The 15,970-nt window shown below is 41.2% G+C and overlaps 1 protein-coding gene across 1 annotated transcript in view; it reads right to left on the minus strand.

Moving 5' to 3' along the window:
* Nucleotides 1–14,618, minus strand: part of si:ch211-186j3.6 (neural-cadherin) — a 299,335-nt gene extending 284,717 nt beyond the window's left edge. The window contains exon 1 of the mRNA XM_040139108.1: nt 13,580–14,618. Within this exon, the coding sequence (XP_039995042.1) occupies nt 13,580–14,585 (1,006 nt within the window). The 5' untranslated portion in view covers nt 14,586–14,618. The remainder of the gene's footprint in view (nt 1–13,579) is intronic.
* Nucleotides 14,619–15,970: the final 1,352 nt, after the last annotated feature.

Raw genomic sequence — 15,970 nt, forward strand, 5'->3', positions numbered from 1 at the left:
AAAGTCTTGAATGTGTGTGTAATTTTTTTTAATCAATTCAACAAATAAATAATCAATTTTTTTGCTTTTTCATGTTGCACATTCCATGTATGTTTGAGCTTTTCTGTATATGTGTATATTTGCACTTCTGACAACATGTGATACACATGACCTGGAATGCATTTGTTCACCTACATGTGTGACTGCTGGGATGACTCTAAACATGTACTTGTGTGTTTGTGTGTGTGTATGTGTGTGTTGAGTTGTGGTGTGTGTGAAGGGGGTTAGAAGACATATTCAGACACTGTCTATTGATCTGTTTGACAGTCTCCTCATGTCTGACACGCCACGGGATTGCACAATCACTCACATTGATAGCATGAGCCAGAGAGAGAGAAAGAAATGAGTCTCCGTTGAAAAAAAAAAGTGATGCTGAAAGAATAAGTGAAGAAAAGGTGAATAAAGCAGGCATGTATCAACAGCTGTGGAAAAATGTAATGGGGTTAAAAGAACAGGGAGGAGAGAAGATTAAGAAGAGAAAATTGGGAACGTGATAAAAAAAACAGCTGGTGTGCATGAAGGAGGAGATTGGAGTAAAGGATGGAAGAGGGTGCGTGAAACGACGGGGAGAGAAGAGAAGACGGGGAAAAATATAGAGTGAATAAGGAGAAAACAAAAAGAAATAAAGGAAATTTGGTGGATGAAATGTGGAAAACAAATCAGACAGTGTGTGTGTGTGCTATTTGATTTTCTTGGAGTACACAGTAAGAAGTGCGTATGTGGCCACGATTCATGTTCACATATACTGATAAAAAGATGGTCACATGACGGGGAAAAAGAAGAAAAAGCAAGTTGAAGTTACTATAAAACAATAAACAGAGAATAATAACAGAAAAAAAGAGATATAGAAGCAACAAGTAGGAATACGAGCAAAAAGGAGCTCTCCTGTGTGCTCAGGATATTACAGAAGCTGCTGGTTGGACGGAGGAGGTCTGACACCACACACACACACACACAAACACACACACACAATGGTTTGAGCCAAACACGCCTGTACTGAACTTCCCACACACACTTGCAGTAAAACAAAGACACATACACATACAGGCAATAATTGATCCTGCCGCAGCAAAAGCCAGCAGAAAGCCATGAGGAAGCTATCGTGTGGACTCTACCCACACACAAATAAATAGGCTACTCTCACCATATTACAGAAATGCACACTTCAATTAGGGAGCTGCTACAGAGGCAACATAACTTACGCAAGGCAGAGGACCTTTACTGAGGAGTAGGAGGCATAAAGGAAAGAGGATATTGGTATATTAACATCCAGTTTCTGTGGTTTTCTTTACATAAATGCTTATGAGTGAGTGCTACGCTCTGCTAAGTAAAGTTTGTCCCATGGTCTTTGGGAAGGCTTTAAATTTCCTGCTCATGTAAAAAAAATAAAAGTCCAACCAGGTAATGCAAAGTCTCCCAGGGCACTTTCATGCCCAGTTGGTTTAATGTGGTTATTTTGAACCTTAGAGCCATTTTCTCCCTAGTTGAATTTGTTTGGACAAATGAGAGTCCAGGATACAGACCAAGACTTCACTGAGAAGGAGGTCAGACCGAGGGTTTGCAAAGCAACTTCTGCTTGCAGTGGAATTAGAATATATGAACCAAATAAGGGAAGTAAAAGCCATTGAAGCACTAAGACTGTTGTAATGTGGCTTTCTTGGTAAATTCAGGTTCACTTGAGAATTGGCTGTGTGTGATGCAACCAAACATTTCTGCACCAACCAAACCTATTATTTCAACAATTTCATCATGAACTCCACATACTAACTAAGGTGAAAGATTACATATAAATGATGTTCTGAAAGACAAAAATTTGCAATTTGTTGCAGGACATATCTGATCACCGAAAGCCGTCTTTTTTATAATCTAGCCAACCTTGACTGGCAAGCAAGCTTTTCTGGCAAGGTCTCATCAACCAGTTGAAGCCAAAACTGTCCTCAGCCCATACTATATATATACAGGGCATTCAGAAAGTCTTCAGACCCCTTCCCTTTTTTCTCACTTTGTTATGTTGTAGCCTTGTGCAAAAATGGTTTATATTCATCTTTTTCCCCTCATCAATCTACACTCAATACCCCATAATAACAAAGCGAAAACACATTGACAAGTATGTGAAGGGGTATGGGTATAGATCTATATATCTCTATCTCTCTAAATATATATGAGCAGCTAAGATACTCTGAACAGAAGCTTTACCTTCAATCTGAGATCCACTGTAAAAAAAAGAAAATCAGTAAATAAATACTAAATACTCAAAAAGTTCACTTCCTTACAGTACTGACCCCTGTCATCTCTGAATTTCTTTCCCCACTGAATGTATAAGCATTCATTAATCCATAAACCATGACAGACCATGATACAGTGAAATCAGTCTTCCAGTTTTGTAAATCACTGACATATGATATAGGCGCTCAATCTTTAAACAAAGGAATAAAGCCTGCCTAGATTGGTTCTTACCCAACGTCCATTTTACAGTTGCTTTTATTACCTATAAGCGGTATTTAACTACACCAACCCACTATTTTCTGTAGTCTATGTTAAGATGAGGGGGTAGAACATGTAATGAGAACAAACACTGTGAACATAAAAATGACCAGCTTCACATATTGAGCTACTAAGCATTAGATATGTTCTTTAATCAATGCTTAAAACTTGAAATTGACACTGAGATAAATTCTTTAAAAATGAGTTTAACTGAGAAATTATGGGATGGACAGTAGCAGGAGGAAAACTCAGGTGGGGAAGAACTAAAAAGGACAAAAGAGACTGAAAGAGCTTGGGGAGCCACATAAATATTATGGATTTGGTATTAATAACTGCAGGCACAACACTCTTGCCATCTTACCTACTGCTTCACATTTATAACAGTGACATTTAAGAAATAAGACGAAGGTCACTGTGAATCAAACACTGCAGATTGAATTACTGTTTGCACTAATGTTGAAATATGTTGATTATGACATGGCAACATGGCTGATGATACCGGTGTGATTATACAAAACTGAGCGACTGTAACTCAAAGGCACAAGCCTGGCATTATAGGAGCAGAGATAAGAATGTGAAACAGTCTAAATTAACTAAACATTAAAAATGTAAGCTGCCATGCTAAAAATCTAAATTATTGTTTAGAAACTGGAATCGATCTTGGCACAAATTGCTGCTGCCAACCACAATGAAATATTCATAATGATTTTTTTGAAAGTTGTAACAATTCAAAAATGACTAACACATCAACACTGGGATCAAATGTGTTTCTGTCCAACTTTGATGTCCTCCCAAGGAAATGAATTAGTAATCAAGTCATCAATACAAAGAATTTACATAATTGTCTGTCACTTGATAGATAGGCATCGCTGGTGTTATGTGATGAGGCTCTCTCACACCTTTCTCATCGCTGCTCAGTTTCAGCTTTTGGTGGTTTGGCTATTGGTTTGTTACCACACTGCAGCTGGTCCCTTGAAGAACAAGGCACTGGTGTAAAATCTCATATGGATTGTGGGGACATAATTAAACTGTAGTAAAATTAAAGTTAATCTGTGACGGTGACAGGGAGACTTTTATGGATCAAGTTATATATTAAAATAGAGCGACGCATACACTTCTGGCAGTTGATTATTCTCATATTAAAGCAATGGTTTGACACTTTGGGAATTAAGCTAAATATGAAGCTACAGCCAGCAGCCAGTTATCTTAGCTTAGCTTAAAGACCAGAGATGGGAAAAATTCAAATCACCTCATTATGCCTACTAGATTTTATCCCAGTTATTCATTATTCAGAATTTAACATTCACTGTTTATTGTATAATATGATTAGGCCTATGGTGCACTTCTCAAGCGGTTATTGTCTGTTACATATCTTTTACTACAGTTGAACAGCCCAACACACCATATGTCCCTTTTATTTTTTTCAAACCAGACTTGTGCCCTTAGAGCAGACTATTAACAGTACACCTTGATCCTCTGCCCCTCTGGTACATCTCTTCAGTCTGGCTGCAAACACTGTAAATCTTTGTGCAGCAGCCTCCAGGGCTGCTGTTATGGACATAACATTGTATTTCTCTACTAGCCAGGTCCTGTCCTTGATCATTACTACACCACTCTGTAGTTGAGTCAGCTGGCTAACCTGTTCACCTGTTGTCTTCGTGTACATTTATTGACTGGCTTCTTGAATTGCTCTGCAAAATGATCATATCTTAAGATGAAAATGTGTGTTCTGTGAATAAAGTGTGATTGGAATCCATTTCCCAACCGTGAATGAAAGATACATAAAACAGAAGTAGCTCTGTGACACTAATATAGAGCATAGAAAGGTAACATTGTAAACTAAGAATACATGTTACACTTTCCTTCAACTCTGGTGACAAGGGTTAAATTCCAGATTCATGATAACATGTTGTATTTTGCACCTGCTCATGGGCTGGCAATGTGACTGACAGACTGAAATATTCTCAACAACTATTGGATGGATTGCCATTAAATTAGATAAACATTCTTGGTCTCCAGAGTATACTGTATACCCTAGGTATACCCTGTATACCCTGACTTTTCCTCCAGTGCCACCAGCAGGTCAACATTTTCACTTACTCAGTGAAGTATCTCTGCATCTGCACGATGGGCTGGCAAAAATTTCTGTATAATCATTCATGTTCCTCGGACCATTAATCATAATAACTTTGGTGATCCCTTACATTTTTCATCTAGCACCACTATCAGGTCAAAATTGTGCTTTGTCCAGTGCTTTGGCTTATGACTTAATACCAAAACCTAATTCTCATCAACTTCAACTCTGCTTTGTGTTTAGTGATAATTAACAAATATTAGCCGGCTGACATTGGCATTTAAGTCGAAACACTGCTGTGTCTCAGTATAGCCTCACAGAGATGCTCATGTGGCTGTCAACGCTTTTCTTGGTAATACTCAACCACAGCCCAAACTTTGGCTGCAGTTGTTTTGCTTGAGGGCATTTCAAATGTATGCTTCTGTAGAAACACTGTAGGTGGAAGGATTTCATTTTCACAGTTTATGTCCTCAAATATTTTCAAAAAGATGTTAAGAGGTCTGAGATGTTCTGACTTAGCCTGACATCCTTACCCTGACATCTTCAATTTTAGTGCTACCCACAGCTGAGATATTCTAGTGTAGAAATGGCCAGCAATTTCACTGACACGCTTGTGTTCATCTTAACACTACAGAAGTATAGTTTATGCGCATCAAATTAAAGAAAAGACATATGCTAACAATTACTGAAAAATGGTGCAGTGTAGAAGTGTACAAGAGGCATAAGCTAAGTGGAAATGATGCCAAGGACAATTTAAGAATGTACACAATCTTGGGTTATTAGGTGTCTGTTTAAGCTTTTTATCATCTTAAAAGGTTTCTATCATCACTGTGTTGAAGAAGGTCCTTAAAAATTAAAAGCAGTCATTTTCAGAGGTTGTTTCTGAAAGGTGAGAAACTGAATTGCCTGCTGATGTGCCTTGTTGCTCATATTTGATGAAGTTTCAGAGCAGCGTTGATGGCTTGCAGGTCATGGCTGAATCAGGGCACAAGCCTCTCTCCAACAATTTTCAGTATGATGCAACTGCAGGTCTTTAAATTGGATTGCACTGCCCTAATATCAAGCCAACATATCTTAACATAAGTAAAAACTGCATTATCTTATCAAATTTCACTGAGTAGCAGTGGTGATACGTGCATTTCTTTGTTTTTATGGTTCTCATTACTGTGTACATTACTGAACATGACAAATGATCATTACCCCATTAACTTGACTACAGCTGCCTTTAACAATCAGGCCAAACTCAGAGAATTTTGGCAGCCTCTCCTGGGCTCCGCAGTGCATTTGGATTTGGACACAAATCCGCCAAACCAGTCTGTGTCACAAAACAGGAAGACGGCACTGTTCTTCCAGAACAAATGATGCTAGAGCTTTCAGAGTTTCTGGCAATGACAGATTGTGAAAGGACTGAAAAGTCTATTTAAAAAAAAAAATCACTTCCATCATGTTTATCTTCTGTAAAGCCAGACAGAGGGAGAGAGAGGACAGTAAATACTTACTGTATCAGAAATAATACCACAAACAATTTCCCAGGTGTGTAATAAGACTACTGGTTACTATGATATGACTGTGAAAAAAATTTTAAATTTTATATTACACCGGAATGACAGTTAACTGAACATCATTCAGTGCCCACACTCAAACTGACACTTCATCTTCAACCCGCACATATACCTAAAATAAAACTCAACTCTTCAAGATTTCCTTTTCAACTGTCGCTTCAGTTACTTTAAGTAATTCTGTTTTAACTGCCACTTCAGCTTCTTTCAGTGCTTAAGCCTCCGCTACGTTATTTCCTTAGTTGTCCTTAACTTCAGCTTTTACTGTCATAAAAGATATTTCAAAAGCACCAAAGGCTCAACATTAGAGACATTGAGCCTGTTTCATACAGCTGCTTCAGCTGCAAACTCTGCATACATCATTTTCTTCAGAAAATGAAACCTTCTCTATGCTTAAAATCCAACATGCTGCATTTTATGTACCTTTAAATATCACTTAATCCTAAGAAATTCTAACCGTGCTACAAAGCTGTTGAGCTTTTGTTTACAGTATCTCATTTACTGGTACCAAAGTAACAGTAACAGTGTTTTCCATTTTTCTCTGTTCTCAAAGCAGATCGAACAGTAATTCTCTATCAGCCAATAAACCAGAGAATCGTGCCAGCAAAAGCCAGCAATTCCACAACACATTTTACAGCACCTGGAGCTGAGAATTGGGATTTCTACAAACTGCAGTTGGCAAACCATTGGTGAATGACTTGGAGTCACCAATCAGAATGTGAGCTAAGGAAACTCAAATTGACTGTGTGTTTCACCGCAGCAAATGAAAGTAAATGAAAAGAGCAATTGGAAATGCCTCTGGAAGCTAAATGATTGCAGCAATGGCAGTGCACACAGTTTTAAATTTTGATGTTTTTTAATGAACCAATTACAGGACATAAAAAAAGGAAACAATGAAAAAAAAGAATTATTGGGCAATGAAGAGAATAAAGGGCAAGAGGAGGTAAGCAGTTAGGGAAGCGCTGAAAGTCTGCTGTGAGATGCAGTTTCCAACTTGAAAATATCGCCCCTATGGCGGCAGGCATATCGGACCTTTGTCGTCCAGTTAAGCTTAAGGAATAGTCATGCATAAATGAAACACCAATGACTGTCGGTTTCAAACAGGCGACTGTCACCTGACTTATTCCTTTGTGCTGTTATAATTACTACAGCTGTTAGGGACCGCGTAACTACAAAACATAATAATTCATTATAAGCTGTTGGCACAGATGATCTATGGGCTCTTTTTTTTTTTTTTTTTTTTACAGGACAGCCTCAGTTTAGCTTGCGTAAAACTCCTTGATGAAACTACAGTCTCTCTAGAAGATCAGCTGAACCGTGAGTGTGCTGACTGTGTGACACTGTGTCTGCGTGTGTGGATTATTAGGGGTCCAAGAAGCATCACTGGCTGCTGGACCCCTATTGTTTTTGTTCTCATTATTATTGTTTTTATTTCTCTCTTCTTCATATTCTTCTTATTTTTCTCTGCTAAAAGTGTTTGTGCAGCAAAATTCACCTACACCAACAGGTGGGTTGCAAATTCCAGCCACTACTCAGGCAACATAGATGAGACACATTGACTCCAACGTGGCACTGTAACAATCAATTTCAACTATCAACCAGCAATTTCACATTTTCACAATTATCTCAAAAACGGCTTGGCTTAGAATAAAATTTCAAGTTCAACTTTACATAAATGTGCTTAAATCAAAATTGGCTGATGTGATTGTAACCAAACTTGGCGCACATGTTTGGATACTAGGTCCTAACTTTGCTATGCAATCTTGAGATATTCTGTAATTGGCTGCATGGATTTGTATAAAATGCGGTTTGCATGATCCATGGTCATGGCTCAGTTGATGCATGAAATCTGGTAAAAAATTGATTAAAGTGGGTGTGGCTTATTACAACAAATCTAAATTTGTAGACATTTCACATTCCAAACTTAAAAAAAGAGCTGAATTTTTTTCAGAACATCCACTGATGTGTGACAAAAGTTTGGCTCACATCAGCCTATGATTAATTTAGAAGACTGTCACTCTATATTTTTCAAAATATGCTAATTTATTTAACATCTACAGTATATCTCTACAAGTCTTTATTCAAAGGCTACCAAAATTGATACAGACATTCTTTGGATACTAGATAATCACATGTCATATTTAGTACTGTATGCACAGCATTTTCTATTTTGCCAAATTTTTGATCAGACTTCATCAAAGTATTTGACAATACACCCCACCCCAGTAAAATGATGTGATTTTTTTTTCAGAATGTTATCTCCAACATTTTCACTGTTGTAAGCTTTGTTAGTTTAAATAGACAAAAGTACACTTAATGTCATTGCCTCAACTTGTGAGGTGTGTTGGAATCCATATCTCCCCACTGGTACAGTGTGCATTGTTCAAATCCCCTGGTGTCCCACTTGCCAACAATGTGGCATTTCATGCCTGTGGTATCCCGATGTTCTCAAGCTTCTTGGACCCCGATAGTTTCTGCTTGTGGCTATATTTTATTTAGTGTTTTGTAAGACAAAAAAAAAAAAAAAAAAATGCAATGAAATGAGACAAGAAAACATTCAAGTGTCTTTACATTGGATTTGTGTGGGTAAATGCAGCTAACCTGGGTGTATTCATTGTGTGTGCATGCACGTGCTTGCATAGAAGACCAAATAGGTGCTATTTATGGATGCAGACTCTGTTTCATCTCAATAAACAAAAGACGAGTAACATATGCAGCTAACAGGCTTCCCTCACTGCCATCTGTCTGGATATGGAATGATAATTTGGCAACCTGGAACTCACAATAAGCACAATGTTGTATTTTGTGAGTGAATGTGCAGTATGTATTTATGTGTGTGTTTGTGTACCAGTGTGTGTGTGTTTGAGATGACCAGATAGACCAGATAATTGGATGCAAAAACATACCATGTGCATTTTCATGACTCAAGAGCCTAGAAACACAATTCATTTTGGTCATCGGGTTTACACAGTTTTTATTTATATGTGTCTACATGTATGTATCTATATGTGTGGCTGTGTGTGTTTGGTTTAGTTGTGTTGTGGCAGAGCAAATCTAAATTGCAGAAAACTAGCTCAAGCTTCAAGCTCAGGCAGCTAAATCCTGGTGAATATTTTCTAATTTTGATACACTTCCATAAACCTCCAGTTCCACTAAAGCTAAGAAATGTCAAACTCTTGTTAATACTGCAGTAGTTTGGAACAAACTGAAGAATTTCTTGATTTAAATTCAAAGGATTTACTGTACTTACTGAGAAATATGATGAAAAAAATGAAGTCGCCTTGGAAACAATTGGAATTAGTTGAATCCCAGCCATGTGGAGGATGTTTTGTTTTTTTCATTCTCTCATAAGCAACATTTTTAGCTTTACACTGAAACACATTATTCCCTACAATTCGGAAGGTTGATCATACTGTTTATCCCACCGAGCATAAATACCCCAGTGGCTCTGCACATCTTTCACCATGTTGTTTTTATTGGTACAGTGTCCATTGGCAAAAGAATCCAAACTTCTCAAATGCCCCCCCAATACAAGCAGATGTACAATACCTTTATCTGGCAAGTAAACTAGGCTAAGAATTTTACCAGTGACATTTGCTTCCTACTTTACAGTTTTTGATACTGTGTCACATTTTAGTCTGCACCAAAAAAAAAAGTTGAGGATTGATACCCAGCTGTAGTCAAACATGTAATAGGGTGGCAAGAGTCCAGTGAAGTACCTGTCGCTCTGTTCCTCTCATCTTAATATTTAAAAAAAATGATAGTAGATCAAAATAGAAATGGTTAATCGGTTTGAAATAAACTGATTTATTCAACGTAATGTCAGTATCCTGTCATAAATACTGCCAAATTCACTGCCAGAGCATGCGAACAGAGGTGTATATATGCCACAGAAGAAGTGTAATATACTAGCTAAACAGTTAGCTGGCTAAACCAGCTACTGGTTTTAATGTTGTGGCTGAATAGTGAAAATATATATATCTCATCATGGTAACAGGACTAACTGCAGTCAAAGAACAGTGTCATTTTGGCTGTATTAAAGTGGGAGGAAGAAACTTTGAGGAAAATTAATGGCACCTTCACTTAGTGCACTTTTAGGTGTTGGCACCTCCTTATATGACTTGTAGAATTAAGGATTTGGATTTACAGAGGCTAGATGGCCACAAATACACACAGGTTTATATCAGGAAAATGAAAACTAGAGAGTAGAACTATCTTGTTTGAAATGAAGAGCAGCTGTGCATTAGAAAGAAACGCTGGCACAAAGAGTGAAAAAAGAAAAAAACCCACGTGACATTTATTTGTGCACACAGACAAGATTGTCTTTGTCACTTACTGTATGAGGACACAGCACTGACTTTTATTTATTGTCTGGAGATGGACCCTCATCTTAACCATTGCCACTTCATGGCTAACCCCAACCCTAACCTTCCCAGAAAACCAGTTCTCTGCTCTAATATTTAATGGTTAACCTTGTTTTGCTCTCGAATGGGAGGCGTGGCTGTGAGCTGATGTGTGTAATGCAACCCGGATCACACACACACACACACTCACACACACACTAAACTCCAATGCTCCCGAAGCTCAGCAGCACTTGCGGAGTGAGCCACAAACGCAGACAAGAGGTGATCTTAGATCCTGATACATAGCGCTTCCAGCCCCATACACACACACATACACACACACACAGAGATACACATGACCGTCCATCGAAGAATCATGTCAGGAGCTCTCTCTCTCTCTCTCGCTGTGTTAAACTGTGCCTCCACTCAAACTAAATCCCTGGAGTGAGAGTGAAAATAGGAGCGAGAAAGTAAGAGAGCAAGAGCGAGAGGGAGAGAAAAAGCGAGACAGAGGGACAGACAGAGAAAATGAGATGGGATTACAGGGATAATGCGAGCAGATGGAGGGAGGTCGAGGCTCCAGCAGGACTCTCCACTCCAAATGGATTAAAAGACTTCAGCCGAGCCACCGACAACTGAGCGAATGCCACGTTCCTCATGCTTGAGACATCGAGCTTAGCTGGGTTGCCCCCCACCGCCTGCTGCTAAGCCCGGAAATGAAAACTTGCTGTCTTTCAGCATGAAGCAGTAAACAGTTCGGTCATGGAAATGTATTTCAACCCACTGCCCCCCTTCGTCTCCTCCTAACAAACACATTAAATGTTGGGCTTTTTCAAAACCCATCCATTCAGGAAACATTTACCCTGATCCTCCTCGTTAGCCTTTGTATTAACATGCATCCTGTTGGAGCAAAGCACATCGAAATTCAGATAAAGTGCACCCAAGGCACCCATCAAATCCAATCACCTAAACCAGCACTGGTCAGAAGTGGATTTGGCCACATAGGCAAAAATATGTGATGTAATCTTCAAACACACTAAGCCATTTTACACTTAATATATAACTTATTGTTATTGTATCTGTTTGGATTTAGCTGGATTACACGTTAAATTGCACTTCCTATGCATTAAACTTTCATTCCATAAAAATGCAGATGACACTCCTGTCACTGCCTCTCATACATCGTATTTACATCTATTAAAATTGATAACAAAACCCTGTTTTGTTTTGTTCCTCCTCCACCAATATCTTGAAAATTTATTCTTCACAACAATGCTTATATTCATGCCGTCTCCTGTGTGTTTGATTCCTGTTAATTTGTCGGAAAAAAAAAAAAAATGAAAACATAGTCAGCCAGAAATGATGAAACTAGTTTAACTTTTGACAGTGAAGGGAAAAAAACATCATCTCTTAACACATTTCATCTGCATTGTTCTACATTGTTCTAAAAAAGTTTGGAAACCTGCCTACAACAAAACAACTTAGTCCCAAATGAGTAACTACTTAAAATAAAACAGCAGCTGAATATAAGGTTCGTCTTCTAAAGGAACTCTCTGAGGATGCCCTAATACTGCAGCAGCAAGATTAAGTGTCACATTTAAACAGTGAAAACATATAGTTTTTCCATCAATATTAATGGGTTCAAGAAGGAAATTAATGTGACAAAAAGCCAACTCTGCATTCAGTTACCGGGAGCGTAAATTAGCACCTGTGTGCCAAGAGCAGGCTCAGCTTCTTTTCTGCATCAGGATAGTTCACATTAACCGGACCAATAGGTCACATTGATTGGGTCACTCCCCCAGTCAAATGCTGTAAACTGGTCTTAATGGGACAAGCTGTGGAAGTACTTCCTTCCGGCCACGTTATATAGACAGACACATAAATAGATAGATCGGAAAGTGCAAACTCAATATTAGACTTTTTTGTAGAGGATACATATTGTTTTTGCAGTCTGTGTCCTAGTCCCCAGAGCTTGGTGTCGCAGTCAATTAGCCCAGTGTTTCATTCCTTCACATATGCGTTTATCAATCTGAACGTGGCTGCACGTTAACCCCCCCATCTCTATTTCTCTGCTCTCACTCTGCTTTATCTGCAGGTGATAATTAACCTGCCGGCACCGGGGCCGTTATGTGCGGCGCTTCTCCCCTGACTTCCCAGCATCTGCATTTGCTGGCAGCAGCAGCAGCAGCGGATACATTCACGTTGCCCTAGATCATCCCAACACATTCATCATCATCCGCGCTGCTGAATGTCATGGGTAGGGCGAAGTAGTTTAACCTCTATGGTGAACACTGGATAGTTTGACACTGCCTACAGCCAGACTACCCCCCCCCCCCCGCCCCCCGGCAATCCTGATCTTTTCAGATCTCAGTCTAAGCAGGATTGGACCTGATTAGAGCATGGAAGTGAGCCTGTCTGAGAACACTGCTGTTGTAAGCCGGGGTAGCACGGTGCCTCAGTGGCTAGCACATGGGATGGCACAGCAAGAGAATTTGGGGTTTTCACTCGTTTGTGCGGGTTTCCTCAGTCTTCATGACCCTCTATGTGCTGTAGGTTCCAAACTAGGGTCCAGGAACCCTCAGGGGAAAGTTATAGGGAAGAAAATTTGCTTTGCAGCAACATTAAACCACACTTTTTTTTCTTCTTTTTATCGAGTCATCTAGAGAAGAAAGATGTACTCCATAGTGGTCTCAGGCATCATTGTCTCTCTATTATAACTCCCCCTACCATGTAGAATGTTTATGAGAATGGTAGAAACGAGTGTCTTTGGGACAATATCATCAGAACTGTGCATCAAATTTAGGCACTTTGAGTCACTACTCTCCGTGCGTATTTACGCACACAATACAATGCCAGAAATTTAACCAAAAGAAAAAAATTATGTAATGGTAATTGAAGAAAATAGGCCATTACCAAAAATACACAACGTGCCTCGCAGGGAACGCACAGGAGACAAGAAATACGCGCACAAACCATCATGTTCAAAACTGTGTGTGACTCTCTCTCCGTCGCACACACTCTCTCACACAAACACTTCGCGTCGCCGACTCTCACACACGCCTGCTCGCTCTTTTGCTCACCTCTCTTATCCTGAACTTTGACTGTGATCTCCACCAGAGGCTCCGTCTCTCGGTCCAGTCTCCGTGATATCACTATGTCCCCGCTGTCGCGGCTCACGCTGAACGGTGAGCTCTCCACGTCGGGCTCTACCAGTTCAAACGCGGCCGACTGAAACCTCACCGGGTTCAGGTTCATCACCACTGAACCGATCCCTGCATCCTCTGACACGTTGATGAAAACGGGACTGTCCGAGTCCAGTACTGACCTGGACCTTCGCGCTGGCACTTTAACTTGAGGTTTAGGTTTCCGTTTCCCCGGTTGGGGGTTCAGCGAGGGCATCACGGGCCACTGCCTTGGGTTGATCTCCACTGTTATGCTCTGACTCGTGCGAGGTGGCCATCCGCGGTCCCGGGCAAACACTTTAAACTTAATCGGTTTATCCAGGCCGAGGATGGAGTCCACCAGGAGGATGTCGCCAGTTTTGGGCACCGCGTAGAAACTCCCGTTTTTGGGCAGGGCGAAGTAGATGAGCTCCGCGTTCTTGCCGCTGTCATCGTCCCGCGCGGTGACCGTGTAGATCGCCGTGCGGAGCGCAGTGGCATCATCCAGGCTCAGTTTAACACCGGATCCGGGAAAGATGGGCTGGTGGTCGTTGGTGTCCAGGACGTCCACCTTGATGGACGCCACCTCAGCCACTACCGGAGACTCCTCTCTCTCCTCCCGGGAGAGTCCTGCGCATTGCCCGCAACACAAACCCAGAGCCAGTGCGTACTCAGCCCGCTCCTCGCGGTCCAGTACGCCAGAAGTCTTCAGTAAAATATGCCCCCGTTTGTGGTGCGCAAAGACACGGAAATTCTCGTTCCCGTCCCCAAGGAGTTTAAAGTGCGCTGCCGCTGAGCCGGATCCCTCAGTACCGCACTGTCTCTGCGAGTTGAGCCGTTTCAGCGGGACACTCAGTCCATTGACCCGGGAGCCCGGAGACGAGTTCTCAAATACATGCCCGTGAAAGAACGGCATCTGCTCCATGGTCCTGTTCCCGAGTGCGCATGAAACCAAAAAGGGTAAAAACGCGACCCAAATCATGACTGGGTATCTCACTGGCTCCACTGCACTAAAGCGCTCGTGCTACACCGAGATCCATGGGTACACTCGTTGCTTGGGGATATTTCTCCTCTTTTCCCTTTATGATCCCAAACTTCCTCCTCCTCTCCTGCCCTGCTCTATCTGCTGTCTCACCACCAGCGCTGTCTGTCTGTGCGCGTCCCAGGGAGAAAAAAAAAATGCTTCTTACAGCTCGAGTGCGCGCTTACCTCCGTTCCCTCCGCGCTCTCTTTTGCCTGCCTGGTTTCCGTTCTCACACGGGGATCACACTTAATCCGCGAGTTGCGGCGAACTGCGCGCAGCCCTCAAGCTTAAAGCTTCTTCTTTTGAGATGGATCGCCCCTTATTATGCGGAAATCAGTCATCTTTGCAACTCCCATGTACTGACGAGACGTGGGTCACCATGAGGCTATCAGTCAGAAGCGGCTGTTTTACGCATGCATTGCCAAAAAAAAAAAAAAAACACCCAGCGCAATGCATCTGCAGAGTGATGCAGCGGTAGCGGGTTCTCTCTTCGGAATTGAACTTCTCAGTAAAGCAGCAGCGAGCCGAATAAACTCGCGCTCGCCCGCGCGCGCGCACAAACACCCACACCGCCACAGCCAACAGCGCGCAGTGGTGCGCGTGTCTGTCTGTGTGTGTGCCCGGGGAATCCTCAGGGAAACAAGCCCGGCCCCCCCTTCTCCCAGTGATCAATGTCCATTCTTGCCCGTCCAGATCCATCACTCTTCCCAATAACACGCCAGTCCATTGGATTAAAATAATGTTAAAATCGATCATTTTAAAACGCCTCCAGGGGGGCCGAAGAGAAAATAAAGGCTCAGAGCTCCAGACAAGGAGCTTTGAGACAGCTCCGGAGTTTTTCCTGACTCTAGAGCTGTCTATTGTCTTTATGTCACAGAGAAAGTGCCCTCTTTGAACGTGTTCGTCACCCATTGTGCCTTGTTTTAGAGCTGGTGGTCTCCAGGGGGGTCTGTGAAAGTTGCTGGTAGGTCCCCAGGAAAATGAACAGCCTCAAATTTAATACAAGAGACATATCTGCTTTCATGAGTCAGCTTTCGGTTTTCATATCTCATCCCCACATGTAGATATAATTTAATACCAAATCAACATGACCCAAAATCTTACCATGTGGGTCCCTGTTAATAAATCTGAGAATGCATGCTGCAAGGTCATGATCTCATCCAAGCAGCAGTCCTCTGTGTGCTTTTGTGCTTTTGTGCTGTTTGAACTCCTACTCACTAAAAAACACTGCAACCTGTGCAGTTTTTAAAAGTTTAAAATCAGCAGTCCTTGGATAACACAAGTTT

The sequence above is a fragment of the Xiphias gladius genome, chromosome 1 (assembly GCF_016859285.1).
Source record: "Xiphias gladius isolate SHS-SW01 ecotype Sanya breed wild chromosome 1, ASM1685928v1, whole genome shotgun sequence".
NCBI classification, from domain to species: Eukaryota; Metazoa; Chordata; class Actinopteri; order Istiophoriformes; family Xiphiidae; genus Xiphias; species Xiphias gladius.